Source organism: Rhea pennata, chromosome 9 (assembly GCF_028389875.1).
Source record: "Rhea pennata isolate bPtePen1 chromosome 9, bPtePen1.pri, whole genome shotgun sequence".
NCBI classification, from domain to species: domain Eukaryota; kingdom Metazoa; phylum Chordata; class Aves; order Rheiformes; family Rheidae; genus Rhea; species Rhea pennata.
This window is the reverse complement of record NC_084671.1, coordinates 17,715,954-17,738,262: the sequence shown is the minus strand read 5'-3', so window position 1 is coordinate 17,738,262 and position 22,309 is coordinate 17,715,954. Positions and strand designations below refer to the sequence as shown.

The window sequence follows — 22,309 nt, the reverse complement described above, 5'->3', positions numbered from 1 at the left end:
CCCGGCCTATAGGGAGCAGCGGCACCTGCGCGCCCGCCGCCGCCGGCCGGGCCTTGCAAAATTAGATATTTAACCAAATCTGTGAGCAAACACCCAGTTTAAAGCCCATCCCGACGCACAGCGACGCCAAATGAAAACACACCTGCCGAGAGCCCGTACTGGGCACCACCACTCGGGCGGGCTGCTCCTGGGATCCGTCGCTGTGGACGCTGCCTCACACCCAGGGAGCGAATTAAACTGAAAACTTTGTCTGCAGAAACTCGCTTGTGCCACCTACCTTCCTTTGCACAGGGAAATTCTTCCAAAAATCGGTTTTGGAATAGCGAACAGGAAGCAGTGATGGAAACGGCGCTTTCTCCACCTCAGATGCAGAAGTTGCTGCTAAAGAGGAGTGACCAGAACCGTCCTCACGTAGGCAATCAAATTCAGGATGCTGGACCCCAAACTAGTACCAGTGCAATTTTAACACCCATTTAATCAGCAGAATTAATTAGTTTTAACTTCCTCATTTAATTGAAAAACAAAAGCAAACATAATTTCCCCCCTCGTACTTCTGTTTAGCCCCTTACGGAAAGCCGCATCGAACAACGTTCTCACGTTCCCCGATCTCCAACGCCGCCGCCAGCAGAAAGCGCGCTTGGAGAGCGGCACGCGCTCAGGGACCGCTCCCGGGCGCGGACCGGGCAGGACGGGACGGCGCGCCACGCCAGGGGTCACGCGAAGCCGCCAGCACGGCCTCCTGAAGGAAGGACTTCTTGAGGAGCTGCTCCTTAGAAGTCACCACCTCTTTGACTTGTCTTTCGTATTGAAAACTCAGGTCTTTTATTCAGTCTTATAGATCTTAAGGATCTATAGATAGAGGGAAAACTAACAGATTTATGTCAAAAATGTATCGAGTACATTGCATCTCATTGAGATTATTCTTCAAACTATTTTAATTTTTCTGTTAGTTTTGGTAATAATTATTTAGAACTCAAAGAAAGTTCCATGAATAAGATTCAACAAGTGTAGCTGGTATAAATGGTTAAAAATTCTCTCTAAATATCAGAATCTCAGAAAGCTTAAATAAAATAGGCAAAATGCATCCCGGCGTCCTTAATATTTTTAACATACAAATATAAGTAGGGACATTTCTTTGCCAGACAAATCAGAACTTTCTTCCAAAAAGAAAACAGAGGTGCAAATTACTTTTTTTTTCTTTTACAAATACATAGCCCTCTGATTCACTACACTGCACGGAAGTGACCACGAGATGATTTCTTCATGCAAATCTTAAAACTCTGTTCTGGATACTAATAGGAACTTAGATGCATCTTGAAAACAAATACCACATAAACTTTGGAAAGACGGTAACATGACATAACTTGCGTAGCTGCAGTCTATTGTCAATCTCAGTTATATGGCATGTATTAAAATTGCTCAACATAAAGACTTACGAAATATAAATTCTATTTTCTCATTCTAATTGCAATGTGATACAAGCAATGCAATAAATAAGGCAACAGTTTTTCTGACATACACAGCTTGTCCATACATGACTTATCTGACCCTAGCTTACAATATTTTGTTGTAAGTATTGTAATTCCTTCACAGGCACTATTTCCTCACCCAAAATCTCAATCACCCTCATGGAAAAAACTATGACAGTTTTTTCAGTCACCAATATGGGTAAAGCCCCAACCTGAGTTTAGCACAGACCAGAATACATTCATTTGCAGTGAGGATGTACTGACACCCTCCAAAGCTATTTTATACTGCACTGCATCACTGACAAACCAACCTGTATAACCAGTCAGCCATCCTGGTCTTCCAGTTTAAATAGGAGCATGCATATGCCATTTACAATTCCACTGGGTAGAGAATTCACACTAGAGTCACACACCAATACTTCTGCATCTTCTGAAATCCTCAGTTTCTTTGGTCTCTGGGAAGTGTGACAGGTCTTATCTTTTACTAGAATATCAGAGCAAATGAAGGAGTGACTGCACTCCAGGGAGTCGTCCAATGCTGTAGCAGAGGAAAGAAGTTATTAAGTTAAACTAACCAAACAACAGAAAATCAGGGACAAGAAGATCATTTCTACCAGAGCTGCACCATGAGATGCATCATTACCAGACCAGATCTGCATCATGAGTAATTTACTCTGAATGTTTGTAAGCAATGTCACCACGCTCAGCATCTTTCAGTCAGCAACAACTACACCTTAGAGGGCACCAAGCCACAGGGTTTTGCCCCAGTTATTAATATAGGCCTTGAGAGATGGATTGTTAAAGATCCCAACTACTAGAAAGAGAACAAACTTCACATTTTCTTGGCCTGAAACCTTTCTGAATTATTAATTAAAATGTATTTGGAACAGGAAACAATTTCAACAATTTTTTTAAGGTACTCTCAGATGCATTTCTTTTCTGTAACTGTTAAATAGGTGCCTCTTACCTTGCTTCCAGCCTTCTGCTATAAATCAAACTTGCCACCTGCCAAGCTAATAGGATTTCAGCTACTGAAATCTAGGAGAGCAAGACTTAAAGCTTGTAACTCCTGCTTTTTCTCTATATGCCCTTCCTCAGCTGTATTTTGTATGATGCATGTTCCCTTCCACTGCTGCTCCAAACTCTATTTGGTATTCTACTTCTTTAGCTGTAAAATTTCCAGTTTTAATATTGTGTAAGATTTGACCTCAGTGCCTTTAATCAATTTTCAATTAAGTAAAAACCAGCCCACTAAATTCTATTTCTCTATTAGCTGTGCAGCCCACATACATCATTCCTTATGCCTTGCCTATAAAGTTGTCAGATGACCCCAAATGAAAGCAATGAGCTTTTGACAAATTTTACTGTAATAATTTAGCATATGACCATTCTCAGCAGCTCCTCCTGCTCCCCTGCCAGAAGTTACCACTCTCCTTGATGTTAACAGAAAGAATCACACACGGTAAGCTCATCTAGCATTTTAGCTTCATGGGTGATCTGAGTTTAGGGCAGTGATGGGGATGTTTCTTAAGCAGTCCCAGTCTTGCTGAACAATCCTGCCCTCACATTGCTAAATGTTGTAGCAATACAGCTGTTCCTGTGGCTCCATGGTGAACTGATGGGGCTGAAAAATAACATGGGGAAAAGAGTTTCAGTCAGATTAATACCTTGATATGGTTCACAAGGTGACCATACTAAATAGATCTGCACAGTCAAGTGGTAACAAGTAATAAGACTGGTTAAACTAGCACTTTCACTGGAGAATTGCATATCAAAACTGTGCCCACATTTGTTAAGTTTTGCATTCGAGTGCCTGAGGCACAAGCATTTCTTCCTTTCTGCCTGGTCTGTGATAGAGAAGTAACCCTTGAAGAAAATGAAGTGGACTGTAGCACAATAAACTTTAAAGAAACTCAACTCCAAGAGTTTACCTCCCAAAACAAGTGTATTGAAAAGTGATATACTCATTTTGTTAATGTTCAATTATTTGCCTGCACTTTTAATCTATCCTAAGCAACTTCTACTTCTTATTTGGGGTTGTACAATATGCATATACAAGATAAAGAGACATCCAGAGGATGCTGGACTTGTACTGAAACAGAAATTGTGATGGGGACTGAAAATCATAGAACTACCAACAGCTTTGAAAAAAACAGGGAGAGTCGAATATATATATGTATGTCAGTGTGCGTGCATGTACATACTCACACGTATGTATATGAGTGAAGGGAGGAATGGGCATTTGGGCCTAGGAAGTCCAGGGCTGAACACTCTTAAGAATACTGATTTCAAACTTTGGAAACTCACAGAAAGGGTATAAAAATAGAGAGAAGCAAATGGTCATCAGTGAAGCTTAGGTGGAAGGAAAAGAGAGAAAAGGACAAATTTGAAACACAGAAAAAAGCGAGAAAAGGAAGAATGAACCATCTGAATGTAAGTTCAGTAAACTCAGAGGCTTCAGCAGCCTACACTGTTCTCCATTTATACTGCTGAATTAAGATTCACTGGACTGTCAAAGTGTTTCAAAAGTTTCAAGAAAATATGTACTGGCAGAAAAATCAGGAGTTAATATTAAATGTCTCAGCCCAAATGAACACTTAACTGAAGGCATGCACAGGTTACTTTTACATAGATCACTTACCTGCACTGGAATCACAATTTTTCTTCCTCCACCCTGTACCCTCATCATGCTAAAAGCTGCTGACTTTGAACTTTGTTGGTATTGTTACTGGCATGGAAATTACATGTTGACTTTTGTTTGCCAATCTTTGCTTATCTTTTTATTACAGTAAAGAAAGAACTAAAGGTGATCATCAACTCTCATGAAGCAATGCTGATGAAGTAATTCTTAATGAACAGTTTTACTGGGGTGGGGGGGACAACAACCCAAAGTTTCAATGAAAAATACCTTCTCTATCCTTTCAAATACTTGTTTGCACTTGATAACATTTGGACTAATTCTGATCTCTTTGATTTGTATAGTCTTTCAAATCAGGAATGAAACAGGAAGTTTTTAAAATTCAGAAAAGTAAGAGTAAACACCTCAAAAATTGGCAGCAGTAAACTGTTGTTGTATTAGAACTATGGATTCTTTTGTTAATAAATAATAACTACTTACCTCACAACATCCACTTCTTCGAAATACATATCAGCTACACTCTCAATATTCATGGATCCTCATGCACCTGAATTTGGACTCTTTTGGCCAAGAGTGTGTATTCAGACTGCCCTTATGCCCTTGGTGTCACTGTGCCCCCTTTCCAGAGACAGAAAGAGAAGAACATAACTGTCTCTCAGTAGTAAGGAAGGCTGATTATGGAATATATATGGAGATCACATCTCAAAGGAAAAAAAAATCCCTTTACTGTAAAAGCAACCATTCCTTCTTTGAGTTTCCTCACTCCTAGGGGTCATCTATATCATAGTTCAACTGAACTAAACGAAACTAAACAAAGTCACTTCATTTTTTAAAGAGAGTGTCCATGCATGAACTGATAATTTTAAAGTTATCCCTTTACTTAATTTGCCTTAATTTTCTGTAGTGCTATAGATTAAGATAGGACAAGTAACATGGCACAACTTGTCAAACAAGATTACTGATGTCCGTGGACTAATAATTTGAAGACAACTTTAGAAATGCAAGCTTGTATCTTTGTATCTCCACGTTGAGTAATATGACCTGAATGCATACACCAATCCTTACTGTTGTTCTATACAGAATATTGCTACGCAAAGTTGCAGTAACTGGTCACATTACAGTGTCCTCCAACCTTTACCAGTAATACGAAACAAGCTAGTTCACTGAATAAATTGTGAGATGGAAAGTAACATCTCTCTACGTGAACATCCAGTGCTGTGGTAGGCAAGAGACAGATCCTAACAAATTTACTCACAACCAAAGACCATAAAATGAACTGGTATGGCTAATGCTCTCTGTTTTAAAAGGGAATAACAAGTAAATTTTGAACATCCCCTAAAAGTCTACTGGTCAAAGAGAACAAAATTCAGCATATGGCAAATCTTCTTTGTATTGTAATAAAATATTTACACTCTCTAAAATAAGACTACAGACTCTTAACTAGTTTGGCAGCTTTGAAATTTAAAAGCCTGCTATTATAAAACATTTTGGATGGTGAAATCAATTATGAAATATAATTTGCTATTTCTCCCTTGAAGAGGTTTAAATACATTACATTGTATTAATGTATAGTTTGTCATGCTTCATTTGGAGGCTCTGCTACAAATGATGCAATGACTCCTACTCTACTCCAGTTCCTCAGTTCTCAGCAGTGTTTTGCTCCAGCTACAGAAAGAAAGAAAAAACACTTCACATTAGTGTGTCAATTATGTCCAGGTGCCAGTGACTCTCCTCTTACTTTTCAGCCATCAGCTGGTTTTGCACTATGCCAAGAACTACTAGCCCTGAACTTGCTGGAAAGTGCCTTTTGTATTGCTTCTTTTTCTTAATCTAACAGGTCACAACGGCTGGAGAAATTTCAGAAGATCAGTAACCAGTTAAATGCTTTTGATTGCAAAGTGACCAACAGCCTTTGTAACAAAAACTATATCTTTAATTAAGTAGTAGTTGAAAGCCATCAAAAAGTAGCTCCGAGGAGGTGGGCAGTTGCTGTTTCTGGGAATCTCAGAAATTGGGCTTTATGAGGTTTAACGTATATCTGAAGCTTTCAATTTGGAGCATACAGAAGTTCCCATAGTATATATTTGAAAATAAAACAGTGAAAATAAGTAATGTTTCTTGTTTCAATATTTAATCCAAGCAGACACAGACACAATTTATAAAATTATTCTATTGCATTAAAGTTTTATATAGCATTTAACTCTTATGAATGTTTTTCCTTCAGTGTATCATATATTCATATTTTAAAATATCTTTGCACAGTCCTTTGTGCAACTACATGCTAAAAATCTGCAAATGCACACTTAACACTAAACAGCACAAAAAATACATTCTGTATCCATTCATATGCAAATTTAAAACATTTCACTTGGCAGATAAACAATGAAAAGTTATTAAAAAAAATCAGAGACTACAAAAATGCGCACATAAAAGTCTTCCCTTTCGGATTTTTAGTAAAATACTGCTCTGTATAAGATCTAATGAAAAATTCCAGTGCTTACAAAATACTTTATATCTATGAGAAAAACAAATGCTTAAATGTATACCTGTATGAATTAAATGCAATCACATAGTTAAAATATAAAACCAAATAACTGAAATCATAGGGGAAATGGCATAGATCAATGCAGAGGTCACATGTACCAGGACATGTAAAACTGTAATTAACTGGGCACCATGCAGTCAATATCATAGAATATTGAAACTAAAGACAGGGGACACAGACAATACGCAACAAGTACAGAATTAAGTGTTCAACCAGCTATGTAAACTATATATAGCATTTCTAAAGAAAGATGCAGGGGAGTCAGTCTGAAAATAATAACTGATCAATGAAGAAAAGTTGCTGTGTTTACTACTGTTAGTAGTCCCCTTCAAAATTTTGTCCATCTGCATAAATTGGCTATCCAGATATACGGAAATTCTGTAATTTTAAGTTCAGAGTTTCAGCAGAGACTACAGTATCTACACCAATCATCAATACTTTTATGATGACACATGAGGTAAAATTTAAAAGGGACTGGAGCCTGGGAGATACAGGTGATATACGAATGTAATCCAGTCTAATTTCCATCATGGGAATTTCTAAACAGATTTTTCTATGATGATCAGACAGTTCGTATAGATGGGGGGGGCTAAAATCTCTGTCTCATAACTAAATTGCATATAATCACTTCTAAAATACTGGCATGAAAGCAACATGTCAGTATCACATTACTGATGACAATAAATCACTGAAAAGGTCAGCTTTCCCTTCATGGAGTATGGCTTCAAAACCTCTTAAAACTAGACAGCTGTAAAGAAAACAACAACAACAGAAAAAACAATGTATTTTAAGACCATATATAAACTACTCTACAAGATTTGTGATAATAAAATGAATTAAAATGTCTTAGCTTTATTTTTTACCTTTGTGGTACTTTTTACAGGACTTGCTGCTATCCTACAAATACTGCTGAGGCAGTAACTGTTTTGGAGAAATTAATTAAAATAACTCTCATCAAATGATAATGTACAACTTGTTACTAAATCAAGAAATCAAGGCAAAGAATAAGGCGGGGGAAACTGAAGTATACAGACTTGCAGGTCCAACATGAAACCTGTTTGGAGAAACAAAATGAATCACTAAAGATGGAAGTGTGCTTTATTACTAAGCTTTCTGAGCTTAGAGGAAAAATATTTTTTTTTCTGGAATGAATTAGAACAAAGAAGAAAATGAAACGAGATCTATTCAACATCAGTAAACAGCACCAACTGAAGCTTCAAATTTTATCTTAGATTGAAGAATTCCTGTTAATGTGAATGAGAACAGTACATACTGGTTAAAAATAGCACAGGGGCCTTTCAGCCTTCTCCCTCTCGCTCGCTCGTTTTTTTTTTTTTTTACATGAACTAAACACAATGGTGTTACTTCTTAAAACACAGCTCCCTCCAAAAATGCAAGTCATTGACATCTTTTGTCCAGATATTATTATGAAACTAACACTAATAGTTTATTACAATTTAATGTCAGTTTTGCTAAACAGATTTTTGCCACAAAACTAAAATTAAATATTAAACAGCACCTAACAACAAAACAATGTACCATGAAGGGAAAAATGGACTCTGAGCAAGCATAATTTTGACAGCCAAACTATACAAATGGACATCTTTATACTCAGCTCATTTTTGTAATTAAGAAAACTTCAGGATATTACTGGCATTTCAAGGGGGCTATGCAGATTTGTAGTAGATATCTGTGTCATTTTACCAAAACAATGAAATTAATAAAGCTGCTGGCTCAAAAATTTAAATGTACTTTTCCAGAGAGGACTCTAATTTGCAGATGTATTTTTTTATTCAGTATATTCTATAAATTAATCCCCTGAAACTAGTTCTGCATCAGCAGCCACTTTTGCCACTCTAATTCTAGAAAATCGTAAAGTTGTTGGCCTTTGGTATTAAACCTAGCAGTCCACAGTTATAGCAAATTTGGCAGTTCCACTGTAGTTAAGTTCTATTCATGATGATTCAGATCAAAAAGACCTAGAGAGCCAATAAGAACACTACATTTAAATAATTTTTCCTTTTTATTTCATTACTCTATTTAAAAATAAGCTAGAATACAAAATGTCACACTAAGCAATGTTTGATGCCCAACTTATTACTGCTCCATATCCCACCCAAAGAGCAAGGTAATTCTGAATTAGGGTTGCCACTGTTATTGCTGCTCACCCAGTAGAGTTTGTAAGCCACTGTTTAGAAACTTAGGCACAATGGATGGCATGGTAACCTTAACTCAGCATTTCCTGGCTTTTGTTAATTTAAGTCAATATAATTAAGTTTTAACATAATTTTTATAGTTTTCATAACAACCTGAAAAGCATAGCAAATAAAATGTATTTCATTCTATATTATAAAGTGGCTGGTCTTTTTAATAGAGCTTTCTGAGTTTTTTAAATGACGTAACATAACACTGGGGGAAGAGTTAAAGATAAAATCCACCTAGCTACCATATTTATTCTGAAGATTTTGGTGCGCCAAAATTGACAGCCAGTTTTCTTGGCTTTCGCTTGCTGGAAGTGTTTGGTGTTGATTTGTTATGAGGAACGCTTGGAGTAGTCACATTGTCTTGAAATGAAACAGTGGATTGAGCAGCTTGAGTAGATTTTAAAGGAGCTGAAGAACTATCTTGCTGAATGTGGTCAGAAGACACTGGCTGTTCATTCTTTAGTGGTGCAGCTTGAGGGGAACTCTGAAACTCCTTGAACTCAAAGTTTTTCTTGCTAGCAGCCCTTTTTTTAGTTACCTTTAAATTAAATAAATATTATTTAACAGAAGACATTCTCTCTCTCAAAAAAAAAAAAAAGGCCCTTGCAATTATTCCACTATTAAAAACATGCGTATCAGTTTTTAAAATAATTTTCTAACACTAAATAATGCTTCACAGGGGTGACTTTGCATTCATCATGTAGGTACCTTTTTACAAAAATAGAAATCTTAAAACTAACCTGCCAAACTTACCTGCAAAGGTATAAACTGGTTGTGAGTACCAACTGGTATAGTTCCTGCCAGAGGCATATTTCCTGCATAGGAACCAGGATAATAATGTTTGCCGTGAATAGGCACTGGAGCTCCCCACGACACTGGACCAAACATGTGAGATGATGGAGGCATTATATTAGCTGTGAAAATAAACAACTTTTAGCTCTCTTTCCCCCAAAAGAGGATAGCATCTCTCCAAAACCCAAAGTACCCTGTTTGTTTCTCCTTCCAGTAAGGCCTAACATTATTCATATTTATTCAAGAATAAATAAATACCTATTTATATATAATAAAGACAGTTCTGCTTTTAGAGAACCAAACCTAGATGACACCACAGTTGAGAGCACTAGGTCACTGCATTTGCATTTCAAAGCATATATAAGCTAGTCAGGATCGTCACATCCCTACCCAAGCAAATTGTATTAGTAGAAGGGAAGTTTAGGCTATCCTTCTGGAACAAGTCAACAATACAGAAACTCAGGGGAGAAAAGATGTAGCAGCTGCTGTGTAGGTTACTAGGATACTGCAGTGGTGCTGAGTCATTAATTACTAGCTGTGGATGTGAGCTTTAGTAGAATACAAAACAGATGAAAAACCAAAATTGCTACAGCAATTTAACAATTTAGTTTTAGTTATTTACCATGCTAATGTCTAGCACTGTGCAACAGAATTGTGATGTTGCACTGAAAGTTAATTCTAAATAAATAAAATTACTAATGGATGGACAAATATTAATTGTTCAGACAAAAAAAACGTAGATATTAAGGAAGATACTTCTCATGAATGCTAGACTGGGACTGATTACTTTTTCTTTGAAGGAAAAAAACAACTAACACTGAACAGACAGATATATTCTTGAAGAAAAGAAGGAAGGAGCAATAATAAGGAGACATGATTTTTTGTATTAAATCTATTTGCACATTCCTGAGAAGTAGTTAATACAGCGTTTTCGAAGTACTTCAGAGGTACAACTACATACAGGAAGACCAGAAAAACAGCTTTCTGGAAGGCACTCACTTTCATACCCAAAACTGCTACAGTTCTAGGCAACTGTGATATCTGAAATGTGTATTAGTCAAATACTTACCAGGAGGCTGTGTAAAGACTGGAGGAATAGATCCAGGTGGCACAGGAACTCCCAAAGGTTGATAATTTGGAAACACTGGTGGAGGTGGAGGCAAAGGGAAGTTCACTCCTATAGAGCTCTTTGAAGAGGAAAATGGTGGATTACAAACAGACTCAATGCAATAGACACACAAAGATTTCAAATGATTCTTTGCTGTTCTCACCAATCGCTGTAAAGCAAAAAGTGCAGCTTTTTCCTTAGCTTCAGTTTCGGAATGACACTGTGGTCCATGAACCAACAAACCATTGGACAACTTTATGTGACAAACTGTCATGGTCTAGGAAAATGAGATAAGATTTTTGACAGGATTTATACTGTACAAACAGTAAGCTGGAAACTGAAAGAAAATTTGTTTAATCAATGTTACTATGTTTAATCAGTATTATTTTAGTAAAAAAAGGAAATAAAAGGACTTAAGGTCTTATTTTTGGATGGATTTCAGTGGCCAGTCAAAATGTTTATTTTAGTGTAGTTGAAATGAAGTTAAGAACTTTAACTTTCGTAAAAAAAAAAATAAATAAAATAAATAATAAAGCTTTACCTGTGGTGTTTTTAGGAAAGAGAAATCAGGTTGTGACATTCCAAGAAGAGAACAAATATGAGAAAGTTCAGAAACAGGAGTAGACAGTGTAGGCTGTGGACCAACGAAAGGATGACCTCCAGTTTCCAGGGCTGCTGCATTCTGAGGGCCTCCAGTACTATAAGGCTTGTTCATATAAGCAGCTAACAAAAGAAAAAGAAAGTTTAATCACAAGTTTTCCTCCTGTGAAAAGGCAGCAACTTTGTTATTAGCAGAAAATAAATTTGACTTTTTTCTAGTATTTTCACATCTGACTTTAAAACAAAACTTTAGATTTATATTGTAAGTTTTATTGTAATTTATAAAGAGTATATTGTAAGTTTTTCATTTCTGAATAAAGAAGCAGAATTGAAAAAGATAGATGTTTTTATTTAATTCCAAAATTGAGTACAATACTGCGAGTTAAGTCTGTACTGAACTGTTACCAGAAGGTAAAGCTCTGAACTATCTGCTGATGTCTAGACGTACCCATTTTTTTTGTCTGTCTATACTGCGAGGCAGCTCCATGGGAATCCTGTCTACTAGGGGGAGCAGGAACATCATTAACTTGGGATTTCACTTCATTCTTGGTCTCCAGGTCAGAGCCATCTATCTTCAAAATTTCTTTGAGCATCTGTGTTCCTTTCTTTAAAAGAAAAATAACCCATTCAGGAAAATGATGGTGTTTATATAGGACTATCTTCTTAGTTAACTCTGTGAATACTACAAACGGTAACAATATTTGAAATTTTATTTTCCTATCAGTTACGTTTTACCAAAGCATACGTAACAGCGTCTTATCATAAACAAATGGGTTTTGTTAATTTTTCTTTGAGAACAGCTGATTAAAAACTCATCAATATCTTTAAGAAGGCAGTAGGAGGTTACACTGAGTTTCTTTAAATAGGAGCTTGGACGCAAAGACAGCAGATGCTAAATTATCACATAATGATCCTGTAGTATACACACCATAGCAAATGACTGTGGTGATAGATGTTCTTCATTTGTAGCTCCTGCTTCTTTGGAGTTAGTCTGCACTTCATTTTCTTTGGAAATTTTCAAAGAAGCTAGAAGGCTTTCAAGTTCATTGTCCTTCTAAAACAAATTAAAAAATAAAAGGTGAATTTAATATATTAAAGGCAGATGCAAGAGTAAGGGTGTATTAGTTTGAGCTTAATTTTATGCTGATTCAGGCTTTTTTTCCTCCTCTGAGTTCAGGCAGACCAAAGTCTTGTCCGAGGGTGGACAGATACCTAGAGACTATATAAAAGTTTCGCATATAAAAATATAAGTGGCAACCAATAAAGAACTGATTTAAAAAATAATCAAGGCTATTCAGGTTTGTCTTCTATCTGCTATAAACATGAATGTGCACAAAAGTCAACAGGAATAACAGGGAACAAAATGGCTGAACTGAAATTCGGTTTGAAGTTTGTAAACTGAAAGTTTACAAACTGAAATTATTCAAATGTGCAACAAAATGAACCATCCAGATCCTACCTTTCCAGCCGTACAGGGACCATCAACCGAAGCCTTCTGTATTACAGGCACATTGGGACTTTCATTTCTCTTCAAAAGTTTGACATTGTACTTATTCAGTCCTGAAAAATTCTGAAATAAACTGCAGCATGTATCATTGAATACTACTCCTCCACTACTAGTTACAATGAAATCTTATTAGAAATGCATCTGTAGATAGCTTTCACAAGCTAATATTCTTAAATGACTTCAGTTTACTGAAAAATCTACCAATTACATTTTCTCACTACACTATAGTTTTTAGTATTTATGAAGAAAAGGAAAAAAATAGGACAGGTATAGAAAGCTTCTGGAGGCTCTTCTTATTATTCAGTATCATCATTATATGCATTTTGCTCTTTCCCTTGTTTAGGTACATAAAATTTCTAGAGAAAAAAACCTTAAGAATAAAATTTACCTAGCAAAAGAATCAACTAAGATGTTCAGTAAAGAGAAATCAGTAAAATGAATCAGATCAGAGCAAAATGAAAAAACAAACAAACAAACAAAAAAAAAACCCCAAACAACACTTTTACTCAGTTTATAAGAATAAATTACCTGCTTATTTGATATCTTATTATGCGGCTGACTTTCACTTCTTGTAAGTTTAGAATCTTCTTTAACTACAAATAAATCACATAAAAGTATGTTTATTTTTCTACAGTGATCTTAAAAATTGTAATGATAAAACTCAAAAATAATAACAAATCAATACAAGGGAGTAGAGTTACATTAATTTCCATGTTTGCATCTAATGCTATTATTCACACTTTTCTTGTGGGATAAAATAAATAAAGATTAAATGTATGCAATAATATACGTGTAATTTTATTTTTCTCTAGGAAATATGACTGTTTGCAAGTAAATAAAAAGAAAATAACAACAACAAAAAAAAAGCCTTGGCTTTTAATCAGGTGAGTGGAAAGTCAACACCATGAAGTGTGAAATAGTCTAATACACAAACCAAGAGCCATGTTTGACAATAACATGTGCAATGTAGTGCTTATCTAACTGTAATATATTATTTTCTGCCAATAACTACAAAAACTCAATAGGTATTTCAACATAAGTCAGATAAGGAAATAAGTTTTCTCCAAGTTTCTACTTATAGTACTTACACTTTTTATATGGCTCCTGTTTTCTTTGCTGGCCTTTAAGGCTGCTCTCATTGAAGCCTGGCTTGCAGAACTGATTGGCAGTTCCCAACTTGATTTCCTGAGGTAGAACTGCACCCTAGAAATTCAAACATCTAAGCTTAACCAGAAGACTACACATCTACTATTTACATATTAGTCCCTTATCATTACTTTTTTCCAGAGTGATGCATACCCTGCATACCAACAACTTGATCCAGAAGGCTAATTTTTCAATGCTAACTGAAAAATTTTTCAGCGAGATGAACTGATGCATAAAATTAAGTACATTTGGATTTTGAACTCCAGGGAGCTGTTTAAAGTTTTTACACTAACCTTCTCATGCACACTTTGTTGAATGTGGTGAGACTTCCCAGAACCCTGCAACGATTGCCATATGCTGCAGAATTCATCATCTTGCTTACTCTGTGGCTAGGAAAATAAGAAAGAAACCATCCCAACAACTCAGCAGCTGTAACCACAACTTCTGAACAGATAAACATATACAAACAGTTTCTTAAGATCTAAATGTCCAAGGTTAACTGTGGTCAGATGACAGAAACTAGTAGAAGTTGCAGGTATTTCATTTCTGAAAATGGGCTGCAATCTATTTATAGTACAACTTCTAAGAATCACTCTTAAATTCTAATCAGCTTTGTTTGTTTTGAGATTTGTGTGGTTATGTTTGCTTACTATTCTTAGAAGTTATCAACATGGAAAAGATCATTGAGTAAAATTAAACTAAGATGATGACTCAAAAGGGTTTCAAAAGCATGTTCTCAGATTGGTAGCATTCTTAAATTTTATTATTAACACCTTATTTTGTAAGCACTTACCAGGCAAGTTCAACTGCTTAATAACCTTATAGTTATGTTACAAGAGAACTGAAGGCCAGCTCTATAAACAATAGCTGTTTTGAAAATCTAGTATCTAAATGAAATAATACAGGAAATCACTAATTCAAAAACTTCTACAAGTTTTGCTCCAATCTGTACCTGAACTAAAACATCTGATATAAGAAAACAGTGCTACCTATTAACCATGAGGAAAGGACTCTCACTCTTTAGAATGTGCCAAAATAAATATTAAGACATTCAGGTCCAATGCTAAATAAATTGTTAACACTCACTTTATTTTTCTGATTGCCACTCAAAAATGATCCTTTCTGGAGTGAACTGGAGTTGCCCTGATTTTCAGCCCTGAGATTGTAATGCTGTCTTCCACTCAATTGCTAAATTATTGAGGGGCCAAGGGGAGGGAAAAGAAAAGAAAAAGGAAAAGAAACAGATATTTCATTGCTTAAATTTTCTTTTGGAAAATACTGTTTCTTCTACAGACTTACAAAATATGAGACAATTCTTCTCAAACAGGAGAATAATCACGTGAAGTTACCCATTAAGCTTTTTAAAGAAACAACTTAAAAAATAGTTTAATTAAACCAATGAGAACCTGCAATTCACCTCTCTGCCATTTTTCTTGCTTTACATATTTTCAAATGAAGTAAGTCATTACCAAGAAGCAAACAGACAAGAGAATTACATCTTCTCTTTCTGAGCAGACAAACAACCTTGGTTTACAGGTAACATTACTTGGAACAAAGCATTAAGAAAATGACTGCATCTCTGTCAAAACAAACTATTTGTTGATAACTGTGGTGTCACTTATATGAACTATTTGCCTCTTGCAAACCCAGATGAACCTGCTCAAGAAAACAGACAGCTGTCAATCAGGAACTTATGGTCACTTTCACTATTGCATAAACTGATGTCTCAGAAATACAGGTTACCCTAATGCTAAATTATTAACTTAGGAATGAAATTATCAGTACCAACAAGGATAACAACCACAGTCATAACTCAGGTTCTGTGGAAAAATATTTACATGTAAAAGAAACAGAAAATGCTTACCTGAGTAGGAACAAAAAGGGAGCGAGGAGAATGGTTGAGACCTCCCAGATGCACTTTTTGTGAGCATACAGATGACAGATCACATGCATATGAATTGTAGTTATTCACAGCTGGCTGGGGTTTAACTATGGCCGTCAGTTTTTGATTTCCTATTTCTGACCGATTGCCATGAGATAGATTAATTAAGGCACTTGATGGCAGACGATAACCTCTGGCAGGTGAGCACCTAAAGAAAAGCAAATTAAATCATTGTTTCAATAAATTTAATTGTACAATATATCCAAATTGACAACACTGTTACCTCTATGCTAAAATGCAATGATTCAAGTTTGATCAGTAGAGATTGAAAACTACATCCAGTCTTGAAATCCAGTACTATTACACACATTGTTGGTCCCATTGTGCTCCACTTCTACCTCTGGCTTTCAAAACACTGAAAATAACAATTACTACTACTCTTTGAACTTATATTTTTATAAGCTTTTTAGCACTGAGCTGAAGCAGTTCTATAGGGAAGTGAATTTTTATAGCATAGACTTGTAGTAAATATTTCTGTGAAACATTTATGAACTGAACAAAAATTATTTTTCTTTTGCTGAGATGAAAACTCAAGCTGGTGGCAGAATTATAAGCCCAAGTTAAGCAGCATTTAGTCAGTTGTATATCTTCCTTTATGATTCTGAGTCTCAGAATACTGAAGATAATTTGTGTTCAGGAACACAAATCCACTTTTGCAAGGAATAGGATTGTTATGTTTGCTAAATACATCAATAGGTAATATTCTCCTGTAACTGCTATCATTGATCTAAAAATAACAGTAGAATGAAAGCCATTGGTAAGTAGCTGCTTATTTAGGTACGTAAGAGTCACCACATTCTTTAAAATAAAATCATTAACTATACCTCCGCTTCCCTGAGGAATGGTTCAGGGTTAACACAAGCTAGAGTTTAGTGCCTAAGTATCAGTTACAGGTAGCTCAGAGTCACTCCTTCAGAAAAACAAATGATTGTTTTATATAATTTTTTAATCTATATATTAAAGACATACACATAATAACCTTTTTCTTACATATTTGTTTAAAAATACATTTGGATCTAATGCTATAGTCTGCTGGCTCATGTCTGCTTTCTAAAAGGTAGTAACTTCTAAAGAGGCAAAAAAGCCTAAAGAACATTTTGAAAAGATACCATGGTTCATAGAAATAGTCCCTACTCATGGAAAATCTCACAGAATAAAAACTGACGAACTCCTTTGAGAAACAAAGGCTTGAAAAGAAGTAAAAATACTAATAAACGCAAACCAAAGGCCAACAGTTTAAGGCATCTACACCAATGGCATGAAATGACTATGAAATTCCACTCACAAACCTTATAGTTAGGCCTCCAAGGAATTCTTCATCAAACAAAACTTCAAAGAGCACATCTGTCTCTCTACTGGCTATGGAAAATGAAGTAAAATGTCATCCTACATATGTGACAGTGGTTATCTTCAATTAAATAATTTAAATTCTGGATTATTTATACAATAAATAAGAGACCAAAACCTCTAAATTATTAGCAACAAAGATATCTTATTCCTTAAATGAAGAATTTCATTAACAGCAATTTAGAAATTCTTCTCAGAGGAAGTCATATATGGCCACCCTTTAAATATGCCTTTAATGGAAAGGTACCAGGCACAGCAACTTATGGACCGGTTGACAGAACTGCAGCTTATACCAATATGTCTTACAAATGTCACAATTGTCTCATTGATATTAAAACATCAGAAAAGAGATACAAACCATCTTTACATTCAGGCAACCTGAAAGTGACAGCTTTAACAATACCTTTAATAAATATTGCTCTCATAATAACAGGCTAATGCTTCTTTGAAATCATTACTAATATACACTAACTGTAGAGGAAAAAATCTGTCTTTAAAAAGCCTTACTCAAATCTAGTTTATTCAAGATTCTGTTGAAAGCAGACTGAATGAGAAAGTAACAGCTAAAATGCCAGCCTATGTAAACAATTTCTATTACTGGATCTCACACTTTTAGGTAACATCTGCTTTGGCGAATCCTTTTGTTTACCTGAAAGAGACTTGGCGTCAAAGAACATATAAATACAACTCATGTAACAGAAATGGAATATCACAGAGCAAAATTCAAAATCCAAATAAAACAAATCAAGATACAAATCACATTTAATAGAATTTACATTCAATGCAAGCATTAGGGCAAATACTTTGTTCATCTTCTTTCTGCTATCTCTATTTCTCTTTACTTTGTCCATATCTTCCTTCCTTTACTTTCCACTTAGCAGTCCTTGCTCTTTTTTCATTGCTCTCCATGTCTTTTTTGCATTAAGAAGGAACAAAAGATAAGTAACTTTGTATTAAAGTACAGCTGCCTAACACATGAAGTTAAAAGTGAAGACCTGTAGGTTGCATTCACAACAGAAAATATGGCACTAGTGGCTTCGAGCTCCGTAGGCTTCTTAGGTGAGAATTCTTTTTATACAAAACTATTCTCCAGTCTGTTTTCACATCATTAGCTTAGCTATAAAATAGCTATAATGTTGTAACTATAAAGAAAATATTACCTCCTTTAATTCCTATAATGGTACCTCGAAGACCCACAGGAACAGAAAAGTTCTCTCTCACATTGACAACACGGTCAAACAGCCTATAGTCTGCATCTCGATCTGGAACAACTCCATTCTGTTGTTCTAAAGGCTGGAATAACCAAAAGACTATGTTAGTGTTTGGAGGAGGAAAAAAAGATGAAAATTATTAAACATTTTTTTTCAGAAAATTTATGTTATACTGTATTTCCTATATTGTTATAAATGCATTTTAAGAACACAGAAGCCTTCTTCCCCCAAACACAAAGCAAAGAAATGCATTTTTTTCTTGCAACACTGACTCACTGCTTGGGAAGCAGGAATGCTGTGCATGATACAAAAAAGATCAAGAGGATCAAGAGAACCAAAATAAAACTAGTGAGTGATACCTGCCTGTATCAGTAACATCGTATCTGTGAAATACCCAGCAATATTAGCAGCTGGTCAGATGTCAAGAACTGAACAAAAAACGGAATAAGGAGAAAAAGACAAATACAAAGTACATTTTTATTCTGCCTTCATTATACACATGTGAAAGGAATGAGAACTGTAGGAGCCGCAAGGATAGAAGAAAAAAAAAAGGAACTGAATGTCTGTACAATACGTGAAAGAGTTTGTAGTTAGTAGAAATTCTTTCCCTTTAGAGTGGGAAACTCACTTTCAAACTGATTTTCTAGAAGGTATTATAATGATTTTTTTTTCAATTAATACTGTTCTACAATTCTGCTTGTTGAAGGCTGATAAATTTAAATAAAATAAATACAACTTCATTTTCAACAAAAGCTTTTCATTTCACTTACTCTATATAGCAAGTGAGGTTTCACGGTCACTCGTACCTTCTTGTTGCTCTTTCTCTGCTAAAGAAAAGTAACAGAAAGTCATTAAAGCTGAGTTTTAGGTTTAACAAAACATCTGAAGATATAATGCAGACATTCTTTTGTTTAGATAAAGACATACAGCATTCATGAGGTATTTGAGATGATTAGGTCCAATTTTTAAAAACATGACTGACTTCCTACTGAAGAGTTTGTATTTTTTGACTAATTCCAGAACTCACACCAATTTTATCTTTGTGTCCTTCCAAGCAATTTCAAAGAAAATCAGCCACTGTTTCATGTGGCTTTGCCTCTCACTTTTCTTTTAGTAACTTCCTTGGCCCCTTTTTGGTTTGTATCCTTGAGGAAGCTACTTCCCAATTTTCTTCATGTCAGAGAGAAACTGTAATGGAAGAAAGGCTGGGACTGCACTTGGAAACAGCACTTCAGTAGTTCAGTATTTATTTTGAGATCTATTCTTTTCTCAAATCACTGAAAGGTAGAGGAGTTCAGAGTACAGCCTACAGTTACCTTAAAAAGAAAGAGCCAGAGCAGAAAGATTATTAATGCGCTCCTCTGAATGCACTCCTCCCCCTCCTGTGACAATTTACATTTTAAGTTCAACTCTTACATTACAGTCTATCTTCTTTTTCTTTGGAATGATAAATAATCTTTAATCATCTTATTCTAATTCAAAAACTTGGAAAATAATGAACAGCTGTGTTTCAATTCATCACTGCTTACAATGGTATCAAGCTGCATACCTTGCATTTCTCTATTTCTTCTTCAATTTTCTCAACAATGGCCGCATCCAAAATTTGTAAATCACAGGATGAGCGAGACAAAGCAGAAACAGGATGTGCCTTTAGCCAGGCAACAATTTCTTGAACTTTCTCAGCCCTAAATGTAAAGGCTGTTGATTAAAATCATTTACACTGGCTAAACGCATAGCCACATTCCCCGATTTTTCAGACACGTACTACAACATAGGCACAAATGTATACATTTGTGAAGTAACAAAAACCAGAATTGCTTTAAGAGTTTAGAATAGAGATAAATAAATACATATATATATATATATATCTGAATCATGCAATACTGTTTCAAAAGTATAACCTCTGAAATTTTGTCTCAGCCAAGAAAGCCCTTTCAAATCCAGAAATTATTTACAAGTATTCAGTCTGTAAAGTCTACCCCATAAATTAACTTTGTATCCAATGAACTAACCACATCGGGCTCTGATCAAGGGCTCTGTAACCAGCTGTTTCTCACAACACAGTAAGAAGGAACTTCAGGGCATGCCTCTATAGTAAAATGGAGCACAGTCCGGAGATTCTTATAACAGAAAAGTCCTGTGATGGTATGTCCACCTGGCAAAGTCCTGTACAGTGCAGGATCATGCAGACTTACCAACTCAGGCCCATCAACACGTTGTATTTGCTAGCAATAAAAGCTCTTCGATTGTTTATTATACTGTATGTGGAACCAAGCTAGCTCCCTGTTTTCCTTTCTGAAAAGTCTTTTTACTTTCAGCTCCCAAATGTAAATGTCAGCTGAATAGGTAGGTACACAGTTGGTCAACTATGTGAAGTGATGTCAAAATACAGGGTGAGCTCCACAGAACTGACTGAATGCTTACAAAAATGCGTAAGCACTTCAGATTCTGTATGTGTTATTTTTCACATTGAAAATCACTTTAAACACTTGAAATAATTATTGCTTATTTTCCAAAGATGATCTTTTTTTGATTCTGTGACTACTTCCCATCTACGCAACACTGAAGAGTACTTTAAAAGCAAGATTTATAAAGTAGCCATTGAAAATTAAATTTCCCATTTATTGGACTTGAGATAGGAGTCTGACAGAGACTTCAATTCCCCAACTGAAATGTGCAACAGGCTGATAATTTTATCAGTGATGACTGAACAATCATAATGCTGAAAGAACAGAAAGGTTTCAGCTACTCAGCAGTCACTAAATGGTCACCACTAGTTTCAGCATTGTCAGCTCTTCTTTTCTTCTAGAATAAGCTGAAAAAAGATGGCTTACCCATTCTCATCCTCGCCAGGCCAAATGTCATCTTCATAGAATATATCTTCTTGGCTATTCTTGGCTATATAATTAAATAGCTCAGGCACCCTAATGAGTGGATAAATGGAACACAGATTTAGTTTCACCTGCAGCACAGAAGCACATAAGAGCTTCACCAAAACAGATTATGATGGGCTTCAAAATTTTCTGGAGTCCAGATGGATTTTTTTCTTTTAAACTACAACTAATGTCTTACTGTTCACTTGTCAATGTAAGCTGATGACAAAATTACTCTATCCTAAGTATGCTTCACCAAAACTGAAAAACTGGAGAATTAACATGCCCTGTCTTGGAGGGAGAAGATATTGGAAGAGAAGAAATTCCATCAAGCAATTGCCAAAAGCAATTCATCAGTTCTTACAAGATCTGTGTCCAGAAGGACAAACTCCTACAACTGACAGGAGGTTGGTTAGTTTATATGAAGTCCATATTCAATATCTACCTTTCTAAATATTCAGCAAGTAGTTGTTCTACTGCAGAAGAATACATCCATTCATTTCCAACTTTCTTAGTATAACCAGGAACTTCTTCATTTTTCTTATTGAATTTCAGGTTCAGCCCCACATTTGCTTTGTGATCTCCATGAGGACTAGAAATAAGAAAAAGTTCATTAACTTGCAATAATATATGCACATATACCTACATAGACACACACACACACACATTCTTAGACATAAAAAATATAAAAGTGCAGTTCATTGTACTGTTTACTTACTAGTATCACAATAACTGTAAACGTTACAGGACTTCAGCTGTACCATGGTAGCTGTATCTTACTTTACTGAAAATGAGGGTAGGGAATATTTTCCCTTCCTTAACTGAGATCTAATCAATCACAATTTGCCTGGCATTTCCCATGATGTAGAAGCACATCCCTCAACAATAGTAGAGCACATATACACATTAAGTCACAAGAAAATGCTG

At 35.5% G+C, this 22,309-nt stretch overlaps 1 protein-coding gene across 5 annotated transcripts in view; it reads right to left on the bottom strand.

Annotated features, from left to right (window-relative positions):
* Window positions 1-1,493: 1,493 nt before the first annotated feature.
* The window catches only part of XRN1 (5'-3' exoribonuclease 1), a 44,306-nt gene continuing 23,490 nt past the window's right edge, over window positions 1,494-22,309 (bottom strand). The window contains exons 25-44 of one of the 5 annotated variants that reach the window (XR_009959262.1): window positions 21,828-21,974; window positions 21,344-21,433; window positions 20,059-20,194; window positions 19,280-19,336; window positions 18,459-18,591; window positions 17,241-17,310; window positions 15,874-16,099; window positions 15,096-15,197; window positions 14,303-14,398; window positions 13,952-14,066; window positions 13,392-13,456; window positions 12,816-12,926; window positions 12,285-12,410; window positions 11,805-11,961; window positions 11,298-11,479; window positions 10,920-11,033; window positions 10,718-10,835; window positions 9,610-9,770; window positions 4,588-4,725; window positions 1,494-3,093 (exon numbers count right to left, since the gene is read on the bottom strand). Coding sequence is in view for 4 of the 5 variants with exons in the window: in XM_062582596.1 (XP_062438580.1) it covers window positions 9,104-9,394; window positions 9,610-9,770; window positions 10,718-10,835; window positions 10,920-11,033; window positions 11,298-11,479; window positions 11,805-11,961; window positions 12,285-12,410; window positions 12,816-12,926; window positions 13,392-13,456; window positions 13,952-14,066; window positions 14,303-14,398; window positions 15,096-15,197; window positions 15,874-16,099; window positions 17,241-17,310; window positions 18,459-18,591; window positions 19,280-19,336; window positions 20,059-20,194; window positions 21,344-21,433; window positions 21,828-21,974 (2,497 nt within the window). In the remaining variant the exon portion in view is untranslated. Of the gene's footprint in view, window positions 3,094-4,587; window positions 4,726-6,219; window positions 9,395-9,609; window positions 9,771-10,717; window positions 10,836-10,919; window positions 11,034-11,297; window positions 11,480-11,804; window positions 11,962-12,284; window positions 12,411-12,815; window positions 12,927-13,391; window positions 13,457-13,951; window positions 14,067-14,302; window positions 14,399-15,095; window positions 15,198-15,873; window positions 16,100-17,240; window positions 17,338-18,458; window positions 18,592-19,279; window positions 19,337-20,058; window positions 20,195-21,343; window positions 21,434-21,827; window positions 21,975-22,309 lie in introns of those variants that run through there. The other 4 variants (XM_062582596.1, XM_062582597.1, XM_062582598.1 and 1 more) reach the window with 4 other exon arrangements.